Source organism: Cervus canadensis, chromosome 6 (genome assembly GCF_019320065.1).
Source record: "Cervus canadensis isolate Bull #8, Minnesota chromosome 6, ASM1932006v1, whole genome shotgun sequence".
Lineage (NCBI taxonomy): Eukaryota > Metazoa > Chordata > Mammalia > Artiodactyla > Cervidae > Cervus > Cervus canadensis.
The window spans coordinates 93,915,362-93,936,921 of record NC_057391.1 but is presented as its reverse complement, the minus strand read 5'-3'; the positions used below and the strand labels follow the sequence as shown (position 1 = coordinate 93,936,921).

The following is a 21,560-nucleotide window of genomic DNA, read 5'->3' as shown; positions in this document are numbered from 1 at the left end:
AAGCCATTGCGTTTTTGGTATTTGTTACAGCAGCAGCAGAAAACTTAAAAAAGAATATTCTTCTTCACAGGAAAAACAATGGTCAACTTATCTTTTAAAAAATTGTTTTCATTTTTTTTGAAACTGAGGTGTACTTGATTTACAATATATATGTTTCTGGTGTATAACACAGTGATTCACGATTTTTAAAGGTTACACTCCATTTATGGTTATTAGGAAACACTGGGTATATTCCCCGTGCTGTAAAATATATCCTTGCTCTCATCTATTTTATACCTAGTCGTTTGTATCTCTTAATCCCCTGTACCTGTGTAACCCTCCCCCGTCCCTCTCCTGGCTGGTAAGCACTAGTTTTTTATATATGTTTCTTTTTTGTTATAGTCACTAGTTTGTTGTATTTTTTAGATTCCAAATGTAAGTGATATACAGTATGGGCTTTCTCTGATTTATTTCACTAAGCATAAAACCCTCCAAGTCCATCTATGTTGATGGAGATGGAAAAATTTCATTCTTTTTTATGACAGAGTAGTATTCCATCACATACATATATATATATACACACACATACATATATATACACACAACACATCTTTATCCACGCATCTGTTGACAGACACACACGTTGCTTCCATCTCAGCTGTTGTAAATAACTCTGTGAACGTTGGCCTACGTGTATCTCTCAGACGCGTGTTTCCTTCTCTTCGGGTGGCCGTCCGCGTTGGAGTCGCTGTGCCTCGTGGTTCTGCTTTTGGTTCCTGAGAGCCTCCGCACTGTCCCCGGTCGCCGGGCCCATTTCCGTTCCTGCCAGCAGTGCCCGAGGATTCCCTTTTCTCCACATTCTTGCCAGCGTGTGTCGCTTCTGGTCTTTTCGAAGACGGCCATTTCCACAGACGCGAGATGCTGGTCTGTTCCGGGGGCTGGGTCCGGAGGCTGGTGTCGGCCGTCTGTCTGTCTGTCCGTGGGGCTGAAAGAGCTGCCACAGTGGCTGTCCCTTGCTGAGCCCTCTGACGGGCGAGGCCGGCCCTGAGGCCAGAGCAGCTGCCCGGGGGCGCACGCGGGGCCTGGGGCTGGTGGAGGGGGCGCAGTCCTGGGGCGCCAGGTCCCCTGCTGTGCGCTCTGTGCTGGTGTGGGGGGCAGGACTGGGCCCCGGGGCAGCTGTGGGCTCGGGGGTCTTTAGGCAGCCAGTCTAAGGTCCCCTGGAGAAGGACATGGCTACCCACTCCAGTACTCTCGCCCGAGAGTCCCATGGACAGAGGAGCCTGGTGGTCGCAAAGAGTCGGACAGGACTCAGCGACTAAACAACAGTCTGCAGGTCAGCGGGGCTGCGGCCCTGCCCAGCTGGCCGTTTGGTGCCTACAGGCTTGTGGGCAGGGGCCGAGCTGGGTCCTGAGGCTAGTAAGCTAGAGGCAGACAGATAAAGTCGCTCAGTCATTTCCGACTCTTTGCGACTGTGTGGACTGTAGCCCGCCAGGCTCCTCGGTCCATGGGATTCCCCAGGCATGAACACTGGAGCGGATTGCCATGCCCGCCTCCAAATAAGCTTGAGGCTGGATTCCAAAAGGGTGCCGACCAGCAGCAGCGCCCACGTGGTAGAACAAGCTCCCCACGTGCTGCGGCCGATGCCTGAGTCCCCAGGGCAGGCTCCAGCCGCCCCCTGCCTCTCCAGGAGTCTCTCCAGACTGGCAGGAATATCTGACCTAGACTTCATTCAGATTACTGCTTCCACCCTAGGTTCTGGAACATGAGATTTTGTGTGAGCCCTTTAAGAATGGGGTTCTATTTAGGACTGAATTTGAGACTCCTGAGAGCCAGCTATGCTGGCCTTCAAAGCGCAGACATTCTGAGACGTGGAAGGTCTCACCCAGAGCAGGGGGACATCTGTCGGAGCAGCCGCTCAAGGTTCCTGTGTTCCATTCCCTCTGGGCGGTTGGCGCAGGCCCCAGGGGGCCCCAGAGGGGAGATGGTGGCAAGTGCAGGGGGCGGAGAGAGGAGGGACCTATTTGGGAAGAAGCAGTGAAGACGCTGAGGATGCTTGGGTGAGCCTGGTGAGAGATGAATTGGGAGGAAAGACGCGAAGGGGCCTGTACCTTTTCTGGTTGGCAAGCGGAAACTCGGTTTGGCTTGTTTTTTAAAGACGGGAGTGACATGGTCTGCTGATCTGTTTTACAGTAACAGTGGCGGCCTGTGCGTCTTTCTCCAACAACCTGTGTAACTTCTTACAGCCCTGCGATGAAGGCTCTGTAACTACTCGATTCAGCACATGAAAAGCAGGAGCAAGGTTAAAGCAACCAGCTTAAAGTCACAGCTCGTAAGGATCAAGCCTGAGCAACTGGGCTCAAAACACTCATCAGTGACTCTGCAAATCAGAGAAGGAGCTGTGGGCGAAGCGGAGGGAAAGAGAAATTAACATCCTGATCTGGGACTAAGCCAGCATTTCCCAGACTTACCATCCACTTCACCTTTACAGAACCTTGGCCATCTGAGAACCACTATCACTGCTTCTTTAAACCAGCTCATCTCTTTAAATCTTACAGGGAATCCTGAGGATAACAACAACAACAGAGTATCCTAAAACGGATACAGTCAGGATGGGCCATGGCCTCAGGGACAAGAGGCTGTACCCAGAGTTGGAAGGTAGAGAAGAGAGACGGGTCAGGGCAGGGCCGGGAGTCTGGGGCGGGGCCCCAAGTGTGGAGACGCAGCAGGAAGGCAGCAGGCAAGCTCCAGCCGAGGAGGGAAATGGGAGCAGACATGGGCAAGGGCGCTCGGGCTTCGTGGTGGTGAGGCTGGGGCTAGGGGGAGGAGCCCCAGACGGGACGGAGGGGGCATGTGTGAGTGACGGGAGACGAGAGATGCGGGTGGGCGCCAAGAAAGAGGGGACAGAGGGTGAAAGAGGGCTGCAGGATGCGGGGCGGGGGGTGTTGAAAGTGAAGTGAAAGGGGCTCAGTCGTGTCTCTTTGTGACCCCATGGACTGCAGAGTCCATGGGATTCTCCAGGCCAGAATCCTGGAGTGGGTTGCCATGCCCTCCTCCAGGGGATCTTCCCAACTCAAGGATCGAACCCAGGTCTCCATTGCAGGAGGATTCTTTACCAGCTGAGCCACCAAGGAAGCCCATATACATATTTTGCGTAAGATATATTTATGCTCTAAGTATTTCAAAGAATGGCTTTTACATAATTCTTTATTTCAATATATATCTTTTTAATAGTAAGTTATGCAAATGCAGTCTTTTAGACTTACAATATTGAAATTTATTCTCTACACGATTTAGAAAATGGTTAATTTCTTGGATAAGACATAGCATGTTTAGAAGTCCGAAAGCCAAGTAAATCCCTTATTTCAGAAGTTTGGCAGATCTCGGCGCAGTTTAGATTTTCCAGTTGCCGGATCTGTACTTGCGTCTTTTGCTGTCGGGGGTGAGATAAGCACCCCGCAGGTGAGAGCGGAGGGTCGGTAGGGCCGAGGGAAGATGGCGGCAGGGTGGTCTGGGGCCTAGGACGCTGGGAAGATGGCGGCAGGGTGGTCTGGGGCCTAGGACGCTGGGAAGATGGCGGCAGGGTGGTCTGGGGCCTAGGACGCTGGGAAGATGGCGGCAGGGTGGTCTGGGGCCTAGGACGCTGGGAAGATGGCGGCAGGGTGGTCTGGGGCCTAGGACGCTGGGAAGATGGCGGCAGGGTGGTCTGGGGCCTAGGACGCTGGGAAGATGGCGGCAGGGTGGTCTGGGGCCTAGGACGCTGGGAAGATGGCGGCAGGGTGGTCTGGGGCCTAGGACGCTGGGAAGATGGCGGCAGGGTGGTCTGGGGCCTAGGACGCTGGGAAGATGGCGGCAGGGTGGTCTGGGGCCTAGGACGCTGGGAAGATGGCGGCAGGGTGGTCTGGGGCCTAGGACGCTGGGAAGATGGCGGCAGGGTGGTCTGGGGCCTAGGACGCTGGGGTACCCAGCCCGACTGCACTGCAGGCCGTCCCTGAGCCTGGGCTCTCAACAGGTTCCCACACTGGAGACTGCCATCCACCCACCGCCAGAAACCAGGTCTAATACCTCCAGTGACACGCACCACCTTTGGGAAACACTCGTGTGGGCAACAAAATGCTAAAAGCCTACATTAAAGAATGAGATACTTGGAGGAAATTGCTAAATTTCTAGAACATTTGGGTTATCACCCATATTCTCATTCATCTTTTTATCCTCCATGGTGCCCAGGCATGAAACCGTTCTATAACAGTTACTCAAATATCTCCATGGCTGTGAGTGGTTGAAAAGACCTAAGTAGAGATGAGCCTTCTGAGACGTATCTGAATTCAATTAAGGATCCCGTTCATGAAGTGTACAGGCAAGAGGAGGGTATCAGACTGGGCCTGGTAGAACGTTCATCTGCACAAGAAGGGTTGGCGTTTCAGTCAATAGGCCATCCATGCTCACTGATAACCAGAAAGGCCTTGAGGCTTTAGAAACTCTAGGAGAGTGGGAGGAAAGAAATTAAAGATACTGTTGCTCAGTCGCTAAGTTGTGTCTGACTCTCTTGTGACCCCGTGGACTGTAGCCCGCCAGGCTCCTCTGTCCACAGGATTCTCCAGGCACGAATACTGGAGTGGGCTGCCATTTCCTCCTCCAGGGGACCTTCCCGACCCAGTGATGGAACCCAGGTCTCCTGCATCACAGGCGGATTCACCACCTGAGCCACCAGGGAAGGCCCAAGATGACAGCAGACAACGCTTCATGTTTTAGGGGCTACTCCAGATTTTCGACCCTTCCCCCAGTGCCTGCAGTCACTTATGTCTAGGTAAAATCTGTTCCGGACTTCAGAAACTGTGGTCCACAGACCCTAAGGGGAGCTGGGTGATTCTCACTTTCTCGCATTCACACCCTTGTATCCTGCCTCTTAATATAGGCAGGACCTGTGACTTGTTTTTAACCAAAAGAATATGGCAAAGGTGATGGAAGTCACTCCTGTGACGCATCGCGTCATGACCGTTTTCTGAGACTCCGTCATTCTCCCATTAGCCTCAGAGAAGCAGGCGGCCACGCTGTGAGCGGTCTGCGGAGAGGGCCACGCAGCAGGGAGCGGTGGACAGCCTCCACTGGGCACGGTCAGCAGGAAACGGAAGCCTTCAAACCGAAAGCTACAAGGAAAGACATCCTGCCAACCACCTGACAAAGTCTGGAGGCAGAAGTTACCCCCACGGCCCCGCCGAGCCCCGGCTCGTAGAGGTGTGAGGCCAAAAGCAGAGAGGACCCGCCTAAGCTGTGCCTTGACTCTGGATCCACAGAAACTGCGATAAATAATACATGTGTTGTTTTAAGCTGCTAAATTTATAGTAATTTATTATACAACATAGAAGACAAATACAGAACTCTTAACATATAAAAGTAAAAAAAAAGTAAAAGGAATAGTGAATGATTGGCCATTTGGGATGTTTATTAGTGAAGATCAGACAGTCAAGATCAGTCCTCAATGCTCATTTCCATGATCCTCAGGGTTGGTCCTTCCAGCTCCGGACGGTCTTTGACTCCGCACAGCTGCTCGGAAGGCACGAGCTCCGTGCTGAGGCAGCACAGCTCCGTGGACGTCTCGGCCTTCTCAGCGTCGCTGTCGCCTTCGATGACGCTCACGGAGGTCTCCTGGTCTAGTAAGCTGTCTGACATGCTTGCATTTTTCTCATCCCAGGCTGAAGTTCCAAGATTTGTTTCCTCATTCACCTGTTGAATGATAACCCCTTCTGAATACTTTGATTTGTAGATCGGGAGGAAAAATTCATTCGAAGAGACTATCTCATTCTCTTCCTTTGGTATAGTCAATAACATATTCAAAGCTTTTTGGTATTCCTGACGTTCCTGTTGAATGATTAAATCTTGTTCACTTTTATATTCATTTTGTTCTGAATTCTCAGCCTTTTCAACATCACGTAAATGCAACGTATCCATGACGTCTAGCCTTACTGAGCTTTCCTGGGACGTGCAGCCTAAGTCCACCTTTAAGACATGTAGCAGCTGGCGCATTTTTTCCTGGAATTAAAAAAATACAAGAATAATTATATTAATTAGGCTAGTAAAGCTGAATTCTTTTTGCTGCAGTGCTGCTCACCTCAGCGGGATTAATACTAGTTCTTCCTCATTCTGCCTGTATCTCCCCTTTCCCCACATACACAAAAAGTGCAAGGGAAAAAAGTGCCTGCTTTTAATGCATATTCTCTGAGAGTAAGGTAAAACTTGAAAATTCTTTCTATATTAGAATTTTTCTTATGAAGTTAAGACAAACCTCCTCCAAATGATGTTTATTTTGTTTTATATGTCTCTCAAACAGTCGTTCCAGAAACCTACAAATGACAAATAAAAATGTTAATGGTCTCAAAATCAGAAAACCGACTAAATACAGAGAGTCATGCAATAACTAAAGTACTAAAGGTTGGAAAATCGTTTTAGATTTCCTTTTTTCTTTCCAAAGATACACACTATAATCCTTCTCTGTTCTATCAAGCTCTCCAAGTGAAAGCTAGTATGACTTCTCCTGTGTTTAGGTTATGTTAACAGATGCCAGTGTCAGTGTCTCTTCTGAGAGACTGCACACTACTTATATTTCTGTGAAATAAACTGTTTTACATGAGGTTGTAACCCGCCCCCCCCACTAAAGAGCTCTGTATCTTTTTTCTCTCACACAAACACCAAAAGCCTTCCCTCCTCCCCTTCTGTCACATACACTCATCCTCCAAAAGCAAACTCTGAAGAAAACTCTCTTGTAAAGCATTACTTTAAATGTTTCCTAAATTACACTTGAAAAGATATTCCACTCATGGTAAACCAACATAATAAGTTAAAGTTATCACTTACTAAGTACCACGAAGTAATAGGCATTTGTGCTGGACACGCGATAATCATTCTATCTCTAACCATGACCAATGCATGTCCTACTCTCTGCGACCCCATGGACTGTAGCCCACCAGGCTCCTCTGTCCACGGGATTCTCCGGGCAAGAAGACTGGAGTGGGTTGCCATGCCCTCCTCCAGGGGGTCTTGCTAACCCAGGGATAGAACCCTTGCGTCTTGTGTCTCCTGCATTGGCAAGTGGGCTCTTAACCACTAGCGCCACCTGGGAAGCCAATACTGGCAGAGAAAGGTATTAGAAAACCCGTTTTAAAGATGAGAGAACAGTATGTCTAAGACGATGATTTCCTCTCCCCCCGAGGTCACAAGCCATTAAGAGAATTTAACCCAGATGTATCTGGCTCCAGGTAGTTCTTTCAACTATACCAGCCTTGTCTAGCTACCACAGGAGTGTATCAATTGGTTTTTTTGAAAACTACTCATTTGTTACCATTTGTTACTATCAATGAAGTTATGTGACAATCTTAGATTTAATTGTTCTGAATTATTTTGAAATTTTTTAAAAGCCCAAGAAATCTGTATTCTATATTTTACAATTATCACTGATGTTTACTGGGTACTTTCCTATGCATGCATATTTCTTTATGAAAACTGGGATTAAATAATACTGTTTTGATATCTATACTGTTTTCTAATCAGTTGTATTATTTTGAACATCTTTATATATCAATCAATTCACTTCTGCAGCATCATTTAAAATATCTGAACAGACCTTACTATTATAAACATTCTAAGATTTATTCAACTGAACGTTTACTATTCAATATGCAGGTTGATTCCATTTTATTGTGCTACTATAAAAATTGTGACAGTAAAAAGCCTTATAATTTAAATGAAAAATGTGAGTTTTAATTTAAGAGCATAAATATGTATTTTTCATGTCAACTTTGTTTTGGCTTCTAATCTTTTATTTTTTCGATTTATGGTTGGAGGCAGTGTTTTTGTTCTGGTGGTGGTAAAAAAAACAAAACTATATAACATAAAATTTACCATCTTAACCAATTTTAAAATTTACGGTTCAGTAGTGGTATGCATATTCACATTGTTAAATAGAAACAACTTATTATCACTTGACATACTATTATCACAGGGAAAGCACGTGGCATATATACAGTAGCGTCTTCTGACACATTTCAGAGTTTTATATAAATGAATTTCAGCTAAATAAAGTTCAAGCTGGTTCAGGACAACAGGTTCCTTAAGGTATATAGTACCAAGATGGTTTTACAAACTTCCCCTTTCACTCGCTGTGTGCAAACCTAGTCCTAAACTTGTCCTCACTGTTACTAGTAACAGTCATAACAAAAAAAGCCTGCTTTTGATCTTCATGACAGTTTCAGATAGTAAAAAGAGATGATGGAATTTTGTAAAGCAGCAGCAAAAATTTAGTGTGCTAGCCTATTATAAACTAAAAGATATAGTATTTTTGTCTTTTCTCTGTTGGGATTTTTACATGTATGATAATGTCATCTGTGAATAAAAACAGTTTTATGGTTTTCTTTCAAATGTGGATACCATTTCTTTCTCTTTGTGATAACTTTTTTGAAAATGAGGTATAGTTGACCTACAACATTTTATTAAGGAATACAACATAATGATTTGTTATTTGTATATACTGCAAAATAATCACAGTAAGTCTAGTGACCATCTGTCACCACTACATGGTTAGAGAATAATTTTTTTCTTGTAACGGGAACTTTTAAGACCTATTCTTCTAGCAGCTTTCAAATATACGCTGTGGTGTTGTTAACGACAGTCGTCAATGCTGCACATTATATCCCCATGATCTGATGAGTTTGTAACTGCAGGTCTGGACCTCTGGCTCCCTTCAACCGTTTTGCCCCATTCCCCCATGCCCAGCACCCCACCTCTGGCAATCTGCTCTTTGTATTTAAGGGATATAGCAGTATTTAGATGAATAAAATCTCTATTCTCTTCTCTAACTCCCCTGTGAGCCTGCCTTAGAGGATGAATTGTGCTTAGTCGCTCAGTCATGTCTGACTCTTTGCGACCCCATGGACAGTAGCCCACCAGGCTCTTCTGTCCATGGGATTCTCCAGGCCAGAAGACTGGAGTGGGTTGCCATGCCCTCCTCCAGGGGATCTTCCCAACTCAGGGATCGAACCCAGGTCTCCCACAGTGCAGGCGGATTCTTTACCATCTGAGCCACCAGGGATCCCCTGGAAGAGTATGAATTAAATGTTCTCTATAATTTATATCAATTATAAGAATATGGTCCCCTAAGAAAGCAATATAATTTTCATATCCTAATATGTGAAAATAAATAAAATTAACACCAAACCAAGTTTTTAATGTACAGCTCAATGACCACAATGCAATTAAAAAAATCTAACCTGTTTGAAAATAAACCAAGTTTCAAAATTTCATCTGTTACATCTTCAATGAAACTCAGATACAACAGTTCTTCTTCACTGTGAAGGCAAAGTGATATACAGGATAAAAGTTACTGCTTATTAAAAAAAAAATTACTGCTTATTTATGCTGAAAATTAGAAGATGCCAAAGTACCTATACTGAAATATCTGTACTATTACAAACGCACTTCCATCTCACATTATCAAGAGGAACATAAAACAAACATATGTCTACTTTCTCAAATTATGCAAGGATATATACTAAAGATGAGAAAGTATTCCCTAATAGAGAGTAAAATTTCATAGATGTCTGCAATGCTGATCAGGCAGTAAAAAAGCAGCAGGGATTAAGTAAAACAGAAAGCAACCAAGGAAACGGGCAAGAGGGTGACTTCGGGGTGACCCTGTGGGGGCACGTCGTGTTCCTGTCAAGCATTTTAAACGTCCTCGGGTTCCTGACCAGGTCCGGCCATAGAGGCGTGAGTCCCTCTGTGAGGCAGAAGGGAAAGAGGAAGGTCACCCAGAGAAGTAGGAACCTCGACGACAAAATCCTCTCCTGCTCCGAGGAGAGCATCTGGTTCCAAGGTGGAGAAATTTATTGGGCAGAAAAAACTACTTTTTTTTCTTGACAAGTTTGTAGATAAGGAAAAATATTCTAGTAGAAAAAATTTGTGTACAGAAATATAGTGGTAATTTTTAATTACTTGGGTACATTTCTCTGTTATACTCTCTTATGAGTTATATACTTTAGTAGCTATTACACAAAAAGTAGGGTACTATTACAAGTTTGATCTTCATTAGCTAAAAATCAGTGAATTGACAGAAAATGTAAACAGCAAGTGGCCCACCAGGATGCTCTGTCCATGGCATTCTCCGGGCAGGAATCCTGGAGTGGGTTGCCATTTCCTTCTCCAGGGGATCTTCCCATCCCAGGGATGGAAACCATGTCTCCTGGGGCAGGTGGATTCTTTACCACTGAGCCGTCAGGGAAGCCTTAAACTACTTCAGTTACTGACTACGTAAACATAAGGGGAAGAGTTAATTAGCAGACCAAGCAGAGGATTACCGCATAAAAATTATGCCTTCAAACCAAGTCACAGGCAGCAAATTTGAGAACAAATGAAACTCTATAAAAACAGATTGCTTTCCCGGAAAAAATTCAGTCCAACTAAAACAACTTTCAAACTCAGAAGTATAACATCTGTAAAAAAAAAAACTGGTGAGGTTAAAAAAGCCCAAGAACGGTTTCCTGAGCTACCAAAAGGCTGCATTTCTCTAAAACTCATCTTCATTATTTTTACTTATAAAAATTATGGGTACTAATTATAAAAAATAAGCAAGTATTATTAATCTAGGGACCAATTTCCATTAGACATAAAAATGAAGTGATTAACAATTATTTCAGATATTTCTGGATAATATTATCAATAATATTAATAAGAATCATTAATAATTCTCTCAAATTTAGTGTGTACTATATGACCAAATCCCAAAGCTGGTTGTAAAGAAAAATTCATGTTCAATCTTGACTTATTTAATAAAAATTTGTGAGCCTTAATTCTTCATTTCCACTAAGCAAAATGAGGCAATCAAAGAGATCTTACTCAGAATACGCTTTTCTCCCTGAAGGAGGCTGCAGCGAATATTGACATACTGCCCTGGAAAGAGAAAATTAGAATATCTGAACAAAGCAATGATTGGCATATAGTAATACATTAGTAATAAACAGGTTTCAGAATTTCAAAGCACTTGTCACATTCATTATCTAATCTTTAGGATAACCCTGTCAAGTATATTGGGAAGATATTACTGTTCTCACTAAACAAATCACCAAGGGGCAGAAAGGCTAAGTAACCTGCTAAGGTCATGTGTTAGTAAGTAGCAAAGACAGATGTTTTAAACTAGTTTTCTAGTTACAAATTCATAACCCTTTTAAAAATTGTACTATGAAACTTATCGTGTAAAAAGGATAATCAGTTTGAATAAGGTTAAAATATAAATGATGTTGGAAACATTTGGAAACATATTTTCCTACGGAAAAAAACTGTAACCTGGCCATTATGATAAATTCTGTTATTATTCAGTTATATTATCATTAGTTAATTCCAAGCTTTCTATTCACAGGTATATTCAATTATAGTACTTCTTTTAAAGAAAGCTGAGCGCCAAAGAATTGATGCTTTTGAACTGTGGTGTTGGAGAAGACTCTTGAGAGTCCCTTGGACTGCAAGGAGATCCAACCAGTCCATCCTAAAGGAGATCAGTCCTGAATATTTATTGGAAGGACTGATGCTGAAGCTGAAACTTCAATACTTCGGCCACCTGATGCGAAGAACTGACTCACTGGGAAAGACCCTGATGCTGGGAAAGATTAAGGGCAGGAGAACAGGACGACAGAATGAGACAGTTGGATGGCATCCCTGACTCGATGGACATGAATTTGAGTAAACTCCAGGAGTTGGTGATGGACAGGGAGGCCTGGCGTGCTGCAGTCCATGGGTTTGCAGAGTCGGACACAACTGAGCGACTGAACTGACTGACTAGATGACTTATTGCTTTCTTGAGGTCATTCTTTATATTCATTGCAGACTGGCTCAACTGACGAGAGCTAAAGCATGAGGAATTTCTAGGCCGAGCCGTTAGCAACAACCCCCTTTCCTCTCCCCCAGCCCCCACAGAGCCTTGACAGGTGAGCTGTCCCCAAGGAAAGGCCCAAGGGAAGACCTGGGCCCTGAGGGATTGCGTGCATTTGTTTCCGGTTTGCTACAGGATGTCTTTTTTTTTTTTTTTTAAACCATTTACTTTTTATTTATTTATTATCTTCCTAGTTTCTGGCTTTGCTCTAGTTGTCAAGAGTGAGGGCTGCCCCAGCGGCAGCACGCAGGCCTCTCGCGGCAATGGCCTCTCCCGCTGCGGAGCACGGGTCTGGGCCTGCGGGCGTCAGGAGCTGTGGCTCCCGCTCCAGAGCACATGCTCAACGGCTGTTCCACGCGGGCTTAGCTGCTCCCTGGCAGTAGGGTCCTCCCGGACCGGGGATCGAACCCGTGTCTCCTGCATTGGCAGGCAGATTCTTTACCACTGCTCCACGAGGGAAGCCTCTAGGAGGTCTCAGTCTTGATCTCTGAGTCCTTTTTTCCCTTCTGCCATCTTCACCTCATATCCAAACTCTGACATTGGAAATGCATTTGACAGTTAAAGCTATCAGAGGCATTTTTAAGCTTCTATACGACCTACAACCTATCATTTTTATTTACAGGCCGTGTTCCATAATTGTTAAACATGATGAATCATTTGAAAAAATAGTGCCTCCTCTACAAAGCATATGATGAGTGTTCAAATCACAAATGATGACTCCTCAAGTGGTAAGGTCCTCTAGTACTATCTATGCCGTGTAAACTGGTGAGCACCATTGCTGCAGGATCTGTCTTGGGGAAAATTCTTTCTCGGATGAATAGTGATGGCAAATAGTACAAAAGCCAGGGTCCCCTTTCCCTTTAGTGAGGAATTAGCAAAACGAATCCATCTGAACTTTTATAGTGACTACCTACTTTGTAATATTTCCTTAGTAAAACTGAACTGCATAACACCAAACTAGACGAGTGCATGTAGATGAACCAGTACCCATGCTGCTCGAAGTCTGTTACACAGGAAAGTGGCCAGATACAAAGCGTTGAAATACCTTGACGAGGAACACTGGAGGGCACCGTCTTTAACCTTGTCCCACGGTAACTCAGGCCCTTGTAAAGGTAAAGGGGTTATTCTTCCTTTGGTACCATAGGACACACAACTAGATGCCTGGAGATGCAATGAGAGGAACAAATCTTTATTTTGCTCCCAACATACATTACGAAAGAAGAGCTAAAGCAAAGCATCAAATTTCCAAAAATATTTGATGAAAGAGAGTGGAGATACCCAGCAGAAAAAAGTAACTGATGCCTTTAGGACAAAGGATATTTTATAATTCATTTTTCATAAAATCAAGACTTTTTTCTTAAATTTATTTAAAGATAAAACAATTTCTTATACTTTAATGAGGAATATTTTAAATGGTATTAAATACCATATATATATAAAGAGAAAATGAAATAAATCTGCAAGTTTTACGTTAACTTGAGAGTAAATATCCTATTATTCAGAAACTCAAAATAGCCCATCTGTTTCAAATGTTATCCAGCATGTAAAAGCAGTGGCAGCTCTGGCACTCTGAACAGTATTAACAAACTTCTACTTTTACGGAACCCTGACGAGGGGCCACAGACTGTGCCGAGCATTTCCCCATCAGATGTGACCTTTATGACGCTAACTTATGTGTAGTGCCTGACAGTGTCAGACGTGCTTCTGAATGCTGGTCTATCTACTGCAGCTAATGCTGAAGCAGATGCTGGTGGTACTGATTACAGAGTAAGGGAGCATGCCATTTTCTTACGGGGTTACAGATAAACCTTTGGAGTACAATGTCATAAAAATGTCTATTTAGTTATCTATGGAGGTAACCCTCTTCCTAGATCTCAAGCTAGCTATAGCCATCATTTACTGAGTCCAGGTCAGACTAGCTTTTTTACCTGCAACACTCATTCCTTCCAATGATCCTGAACATTAAAAGTACAATTTTCTAGATGTGGTAACTCAGCTCTCAGAGGAACTGATCTGTCCTTGGGCCTTAAGTGGCGGAACCCTATGTCATACAGCTATTAATGGCTGAGATGCAAACCCACAATCCTCTACCCACTTTCAGAAGGAAGGAGAAAAGCTGAGTGTGCTTATATTTTATTCTTCTATCCCTGAGTCTGTTTGAGATTTTAATAAACAAAGCATTTTCACAAACAATAACTTGAAAATTAGGATACAAGTGTATGATTAACAAATGCATGATTAATAAAAAGTTTATCTCAAAGTCAGACTTAAAGCTGTAACAGTTTAAAAGAAATGATTGCTAAATATTCAAAATACAAACACTAAAAAAGACTTTTATGATCTAGAAAAAACAGCAAGCACAGGAAAATAACATCCATCTATTTTTATATATTATCAGTGGCAATTCTTAAAAAAAAAATAGGCATAGAAACTAAACTTTTGCACAATTTTTTCTGGCTCCTTTAGTGATTTGAGTCTGCATCTTTGAGAAGAATTTAAGGTATTAAAAAAAAAAGAATTTAAGATATTTTATTCATCCATCCATTCAGCCAGCCAACCAACCCTCTAGAAAACACATTAACAACAAATGACTTACCAGATAGGGCAGGATCCATCTGGCCACTCATGGAGAGCTATAACCATTTGTAAATAGGCAATACTTCTGTATACTGGTTATACCACATGCAAAAAGTGTCACCAAGAGATTATTCTTCACAGTCCAAACAGCTACATATATTAAGGCAGCTATAATTCTAACGTGTAACACAAAGAGGTCTCATTTTTATTACCTGCCTTATGTTCATTTCTGAATCTGTGGCGTTCTTGATCTCAACTGTCTCAAAATCAGATTTAAAGCTGTAATATTTTAAAAGAAATTATTGTTAAACCTTCAAGATACAAACACTGTGAAAACAAGCTTTACTATCTAGGGGAAAAAAAAACTTCAAACATGAGAGAGATTTCTAATGATTCAACTGGGAAATAGATATGGTTTGGATCACATATGCCTGTTGTTCCTTTTTTCAAATAGCAGCTAGATTTCAGTTGGATAGAAGGGAGCTAGGGAAATGGAAACTATTATCTTGAAAAAGCTGTCAAAAACATAAGAAAAGTACGTTATTGGGTTGGCCAAAAAGTTCATTCAGGTTTTTCTCTAAGACAGTATGGAAAACTTGAATGAACCTTTTGGCCAACCCAATATGTTGGTACAGAAGTAATTTCAGTTTTTGCATTGTTGAGATTTGCCATTTGATACTGGAATACATTCTTAAATAAATGTGGTTGTTACACATCCTTTTAGTGTACATACTTTGCTTTATGTTTTTTTGCCTGTGACTTTTACTTGCTATTTATTTTATATGTACACTATGGAAGTGATGTTGGACAAAAAAGCAAATTTGAGTGATTTTCTTATTCAAGTTCAAAATGTGCTGTAAAGCAGTGGAGATGGCTCACAACATCAGCAGCGCGCGTGGCCCAGGAGCTGATAGCGCATGTGGAACATCAGCAACGCGCGTGGCCCAGGAGCTGATAACGCATGTGGAACATCAGCAGCGCGCGTGGCCCAGGAGCTGATAGCGCATGTGAAGCATCAGCAACGCGCGTGGCCCAGGAGCTGATAGCGCATGTGGAACATCAGCAGCGCGCGTGGCCCAGGAGCTGATAGCGCATGTGGAACATCAGCAGCGCGCGTGGCCCAGGAGCTGATAGCGCATGTGAAGCATCAGCAACGCGCGTGGCCCAGGAGCTGATAGCGCATGTGGAACATCAGCAACGCGCGTGGCCCAGGAGCTGATAACGCATGTGGAACATCAGCAGCGCGCGTGGCCCAGGAGCTGATAGCGCATGTGAAGCATCAGCAACGCGCGTGGCCCAGGAGCTGATAGCGCATGTGGAACATCAGCAGCGCGCGTGGCCCAGGAGCTGATAGCGCATGTGGAACATCAGCAGCGCGCGTGGCCCAGGAGCTGATAGCGCATGTGAAGCATCAGCAACGCGCGTGGCCCAGGAGCTGATAGCGCATGTGGAACATCAGCAACGCGCGTGGCCCAGGAGCTGATAGTGCATGTGGAACATCAGCAACGTTCGTGGCCCAGGAGCTGATAGCGCATGTGGAACATCAGCAGCGCGCGTGGCCCAGGAGCTGATAATGCATGTGGAGCGTGGTGGTTCTGGAAGTCCGGCAAAGGAGACAGAGCCTTGAGGGTGAGCAGTGTAGTGGCGGCCGGCGGAAGCTGACAATGTCCAGCTAGGAGCCACCACTGAAGCTGATCCTCTTACAACTACTCGAGAAGTTGCTGAAGAACTCAGTGCTGACCATTCTCTGGTTGTTCAGCATTTGAAGCAAGTTAGAAAGGTGAAAAAGCTTGAGTGGGTGCATGCTAAGCTGACTGCAAATCAAAAACATCATTTTGACATGTCGTCTTCTCTTATTCTACACAACAACAGTGAGCCATTTCTCAATCGGACTGTGACGTGCAACGAAAAGTGGATTTTATGTAACAACCAGAGATGACCAGCTCAGTGGTTGGACAGAGAAGAAGCTCCAAAGCATTTCTCAAAGCCAAATTTGCACCAAAAAAACATCATGGTCACCGTCTGGGGGTCTGCTGCCGGTCTGATCCACTACAGCTTTCTGAGTCCTGGCGAAAACATTTACATCTAAGAAGTATGCTCAGCAAATCAACGAACTGCACGGAAAACTGCAACACCTGCAGTTCTTCTCTGGGACAACGCCCAACTGCACGTTGCACAACCCACGCTTCAAAAGTTGAATGAATCGGGCTGCAAAGTCCTGCCTCAGTCGCCATGCTCATCTGACCTCTCGCCAACTGACTACCACTTCTTTAAGCAACCTGACAACTTTTCGCAAAAAGGAAAAATCTTCCACAGCCAGCAGGAGGCAGAAAATGTGTTCCAGGAGGTCACTGAATCCTGAGGCATGGATTTTTAGGCTATAGGAATAAACAAACTTATTTCTCATTGGCAAAAATGTGTTGATTGCAACAGTTTCTATTTTGATCTATAAAGATGTGTGTGAGCCTAGTTATGATGATTTAAAATTCAAGGTCTGAAACCACAATTACTTCGGTAGCAACCTAACATTTGCTTTCATCATCTCCTCTTCACTTGAAAATTTAATTTCTTAATCTTTAAATGTATACAGATGGATCTTGCTATATTTCTTATATTTACCCAGATAAAAAGTTACTAGTCATAAATTGTTTTTTACTTTTAAAAATAATTAAAACCTAGTACCAAATAAGTATTCATTTATATAACACTAGGAAAAACAATCACAATCTGCTGACACTCAACACTTAACAAGATTTGCTTCTTTCTTTAATCATTTGGCAACTTTTAATGAATATTCATTGTGTGCCAGGTACTACTGTATATGAAAATATTACCGAGGCAAATTATAGTTAATTTCCCGAAATTATCCCAATTGTCTACATTACACCTGAGGACCTGCTGCTGAGTGCCGGCAGGCAAGGGGACACAGGGGCAGTTAGACAACGGCTTTTTCTCCCCTCAGGTAGTCCACTATTTTGCCATTTCTAACATAAATCAATGAACATATTTACACAAATGCTGTTTGATGACATATTTTAAGGATTCTCTGGAAGCATATTTAAAAACACACAAAAGTTTTAGTACCACGTCTGAAACAATAAATTAAAATACATAACATTCATGTTTATAAAGAGCTTGACAAGTTTAATAGCTATTTATCTTTTTCAACAATTACGCTGATAGTTCTAATGATTCATGCAGAAGGAAACGTTACATTAATCGTGGAGCCTGGCACAGTAGGTACATGGTAAAACATAAGGAATATTATTTAATTTCTACCACATCTTAAAGGATCTACTATAGGTTACTGTGTGATACCTGCTTAATTCAGTCTGAGTTTCAGCTTCTATCCGCCGATCTGTACAATTCTTTTTTCTTTTGGCAGGTGTATAATATCGATACTGTGACAGGAAAGATTTGGCTTCTGTTTTTAAAGTGCGTGGGGTGAATGGCAAATGTCTGTTAGAAAAGTGTTCAGAATGTTTGTCCAAAAGGTCCCCATTGGGTGCTTTTGAAATTACTAACTGAAACTTCTGGGAACTGGGGAATGTGCCCCTGGGCCCTCTGCCGTAGGAGGTTCCAGAGGATGGTTTCTTGGACCCCGAGGCAGCGTAATCCATGCTGGACATGGAGCCGCTAGAGTTCTTCTCAGTACAATTCGTGAGGACCTTCTGAGACTTAGGTAGACTTAGTCTCTCGGAAGAAGTTACTGGTGACCGTGTAAAAGATGGAAATTCATTCACTTCTTCGATTAATAAGCCGTTTTCATTCTGTGGTTCTCCTGAAGGCTAAGAACATTTGGTTTAACAGTGATCAATCACATTTACAAATTCAGATAATTGGGGATCTCCTGATTACACATCAAAAAATGTAGAGCCTCAGGGCTACATCCTGCAAATATAATGCCTATGTTCCTGAAAATTCATATATGAGGTTATATTCACTTTTTAAATTATTTATATATAAAAATATCATTCTAAACCTAAGTAACCCCAATCATTTTCTTTCTGAAACTAAAAAGTGGTTACCAACGTTTGTGGACTCGAACTCGCGTCCTGAGGCGGCGGTTCTTCAGTCGCTCAGTCGTGTCCGACTCTGTGACCCCATGGACTGCAGCACGCCTGGCTCCCCTCTCCACTCAAACTCACGTCCATCAGGTTAGTCCAACCGTCTCAGCCTCTGCGGCCCTCTCCTCAGTTTTACCTGAGTTTCTAAATAAACTCTGAGCACTAACCCTCTCAACCACAGCTGGAGGCAACATCTGCCCCTCCCTGCCTTGTCGTCAGGGTCATCTTCAGTGCCAGCAGCTCCTCTGTGACTTAAACGCTTTGATGAAAAGGTACTTCTCACAATGTATGGAGCTCTGGTTCAAGTAATGGATATTTTAAACACAATTAAGAAAGATTTATGCCAGAAAAAGTTCATACATGTTTCTTTCTCAACTTCCCATGAGGGGGCAAAGCTTTGAAAGGGAAGGCATTTTGGCCTGCTTTTACTTCTTTCTGGTTTAACTTAACAAAACATTTTTTAATTGAACTAGAGTTGATTCACAATGTTGAGTTAATTTCTGATGTATAGCAACTGACTCGGCTATACACACATGCTTTTTTATATTCTTTTCCATGATGGCTTATCACAGGATAGTGAGTATAGTTCCCTCCCCCGATACAGTAGACCCTGTTGTTTATTCATTCTGTATGGAACAGCTTCTATCTGCTCACCCCAAAGACCGAGTTCATCTCTCCCCCACCTGCCCTCCGCCTTGGGAACCACACGTCTGTTCTTGACGTCTGTGAGTCTCGTTTCTGTTTCACAGACAGGTTCATTTGTACCATATTTTAGATTCCACATGTAAGTGATATCTTATGGTATTCAAAATCCTAAAAGATGATGCTGTGAAAGTGCTGCACTCAATATGCCAGCAAATCTGGAAAACTCAGCAGTGCCCACAGGACTGGAAAAGGTCAGTTTTCATTCCAATCCCAAAGAAAGACAGTCCCAAAGAATATTCAGATTACTGCACAATTGCACTCATCTCACACGCTAGCAAAGTAATGCTCAAAATTCTCCAAGCCAGGCTTCAACAGTATGTGAGTCGAGAACTTCCAGATGTTCAAGCTGGATTTAGAAAAGGTAAAGGAACCAGAGATCAAATTGCCAACATCTGTTCGATCATCAAAAAAGCAAGAGAGTTCCAGAGAAGCATCTACTTTACTAAGCCAAAGCCTTTGTGTGGATCACAACAGACTGTGGGAAATTCTTAAAAGAGATGGGAATACCAGACCACCTGACCTGCCTCCTGAGAAATCTATATGCAGGTCAAGAAGCAACAGTTAGAACTGGACATGGAACAACAGACTGGTTCCAAAAAGGGAAAGGAGTACGTCAAGGCTGTATATTGTCACCCTGCTTATTTAACTTACATGCAGAGTACATCATGAGAAATGCCAGGCTGGGCTGGAGGAAGCCCAAGGTGGAATCACGACTGCCGGGAGAAATATCAATAACCTCAGATAGGCAGATGACACCAACCTTATGGCAGAAAGCGAAGAAGAACTAAAGAGCCTCTCGATGAAACTGAAAGAGGAGAGTGAAGCAGCTGGCTTAAAAACACAACAACTAAGATCATGGCATCCCGTCCCATCACTTCATGGCAAATAGATGGGAAAACGATGCAAACAGTGAGTGACTTTCTTTTCTTGGGCTCCAAAATCACTGCAGATGGTGACTGCAGCCATGAAATTAAAAAACGCCTGTTCCTTGGAAGAAAAGCTATGACCAACCCAGACAGCATATTAAAAAGCAGAGACATTACTTTGCCAACAAAGGTCTGTCTAGTCAAAGCTGTGGTTTTTCTAGTAGTCATGTACGGATGTGAGAGTTGGACTATAAAGAAAGCTGAGCACCGAAGAATTGATGCTTTTAAACTGTGGTGTTGGAGAAGACTCTTGAGAGTCCACTGGACTGCACGGAGATCCAACCAGTCCATCCTAAAGGAAACCAGTCCTGATTATTCTTTGGAAAGACTCATGCTGAAGCTGAAACTCCAATACTTTGGCCACCTGATGTGAAGAACTAACTTACTATAAAAGACCCTGGTGTTGGGAAAGATTGCGGGCAGGAGGAAAAGAGGACGACAGAGGACGAGATGGTTGGATGGCATCACCGACTCGATGGACATGAGTTTGAGCATGCTCCGGGAGTTGGTGAGGGACAGGGAAGCCTGGCGTACTTCAGTCCATGGGGTCCCAAAAAGTTGGACATGACTGAACTGAACTGAACTGAACTGATGGTATCTGTCTTTCTCTTTCTGACTTACTTCTCACTCCATCTTTGTTGCTGCAAATGGCATTATTTCATTTTTTATGGCTCAGCAGTATTACATTGTATATATGTATGCTTTAACTTTGGAAGAACTATTTCTACTGTGGATTCATAAGGCTTAAGAGTATTGGTAATATTTTATTCTTTTTCAGACAAAATGCCCAAGAAATCTTGTCTATAATTCCAGACTGTATGGATGCCTGTGCACCTTTAACAGATTCTGAGACACTTCATTAAATGGTACAGGGGAAGTTACATGGAGGTTAAACTGAGGTGAAAAAGGCTAGGATTTACCCAGTTGTATCTGTCCTACAAGCTCGAGAGGAGGAAAGTAAGAGGAAGAGACGCTGAATGAGGAGGAACTGAGAGCTTTCAATGCACAAGACGCTGTTACTGCTCGTGAGCAGAAGTAAGAGGAGTAATAACTTCCATCACTTACTACTATGGATGGAGTACAAACCATGTGCAAGGTTCTGTTCCAGTTAATTTACATATACAACTCCTTTAATCACTGCATCAACTTCTGGGTGGTGGTACAATTATTACCTCTGCTTCACAGATGAAGAAACCGAGGTGCAGGGTCTCACAGATGTGAACCCGTCCCACTGTATCATACTATTTTACAGACTCGTTTGAAAATTATTCATTTTTCATACCTCCAGGAATCTTAAACTGATTTCAACTCCTTTCATTGTAGTGAACAAGTCAGCTAACTCAAGTATTGATCTGCCTCATAAGGAAACTGCAGATAACTGGATATTGTGATTAC

At 43.3% G+C, this 21,560-nt stretch overlaps 1 protein-coding gene across 2 annotated transcripts in view; it reads right to left on the bottom strand.

Moving 5' to 3' along the window:
- Positions 1 to 5,297: 5,297 nt before the first annotated feature.
- Positions 5,298 to 21,560, bottom strand: part of SPATA7 (spermatogenesis associated 7) — a 39,112-nt gene continuing 22,849 nt past the window's right edge. For both annotated transcript variants that reach the window (XM_043472717.1, XM_043472718.1), the window contains 7 exons: positions 17,786 to 18,255; positions 14,680 to 14,746; positions 12,936 to 13,051; positions 10,861 to 10,914; positions 9,237 to 9,314; positions 6,260 to 6,317; positions 5,298 to 6,006 (listed from right to left, as the gene is read on the bottom strand). In XM_043472717.1, the coding sequence (XP_043328652.1) occupies positions 5,446 to 6,006; positions 6,260 to 6,317; positions 9,237 to 9,314; positions 10,861 to 10,914; positions 12,936 to 13,051; positions 14,680 to 14,746; positions 17,786 to 18,255 (1,404 nt within the window). In that variant the 3' untranslated portion in view covers positions 5,298 to 5,445. The remainder of the gene's footprint in view (positions 6,007 to 6,259; positions 6,318 to 9,236; positions 9,315 to 10,860; positions 10,915 to 12,935; positions 13,052 to 14,679; positions 14,747 to 17,785; positions 18,256 to 21,560) is intronic.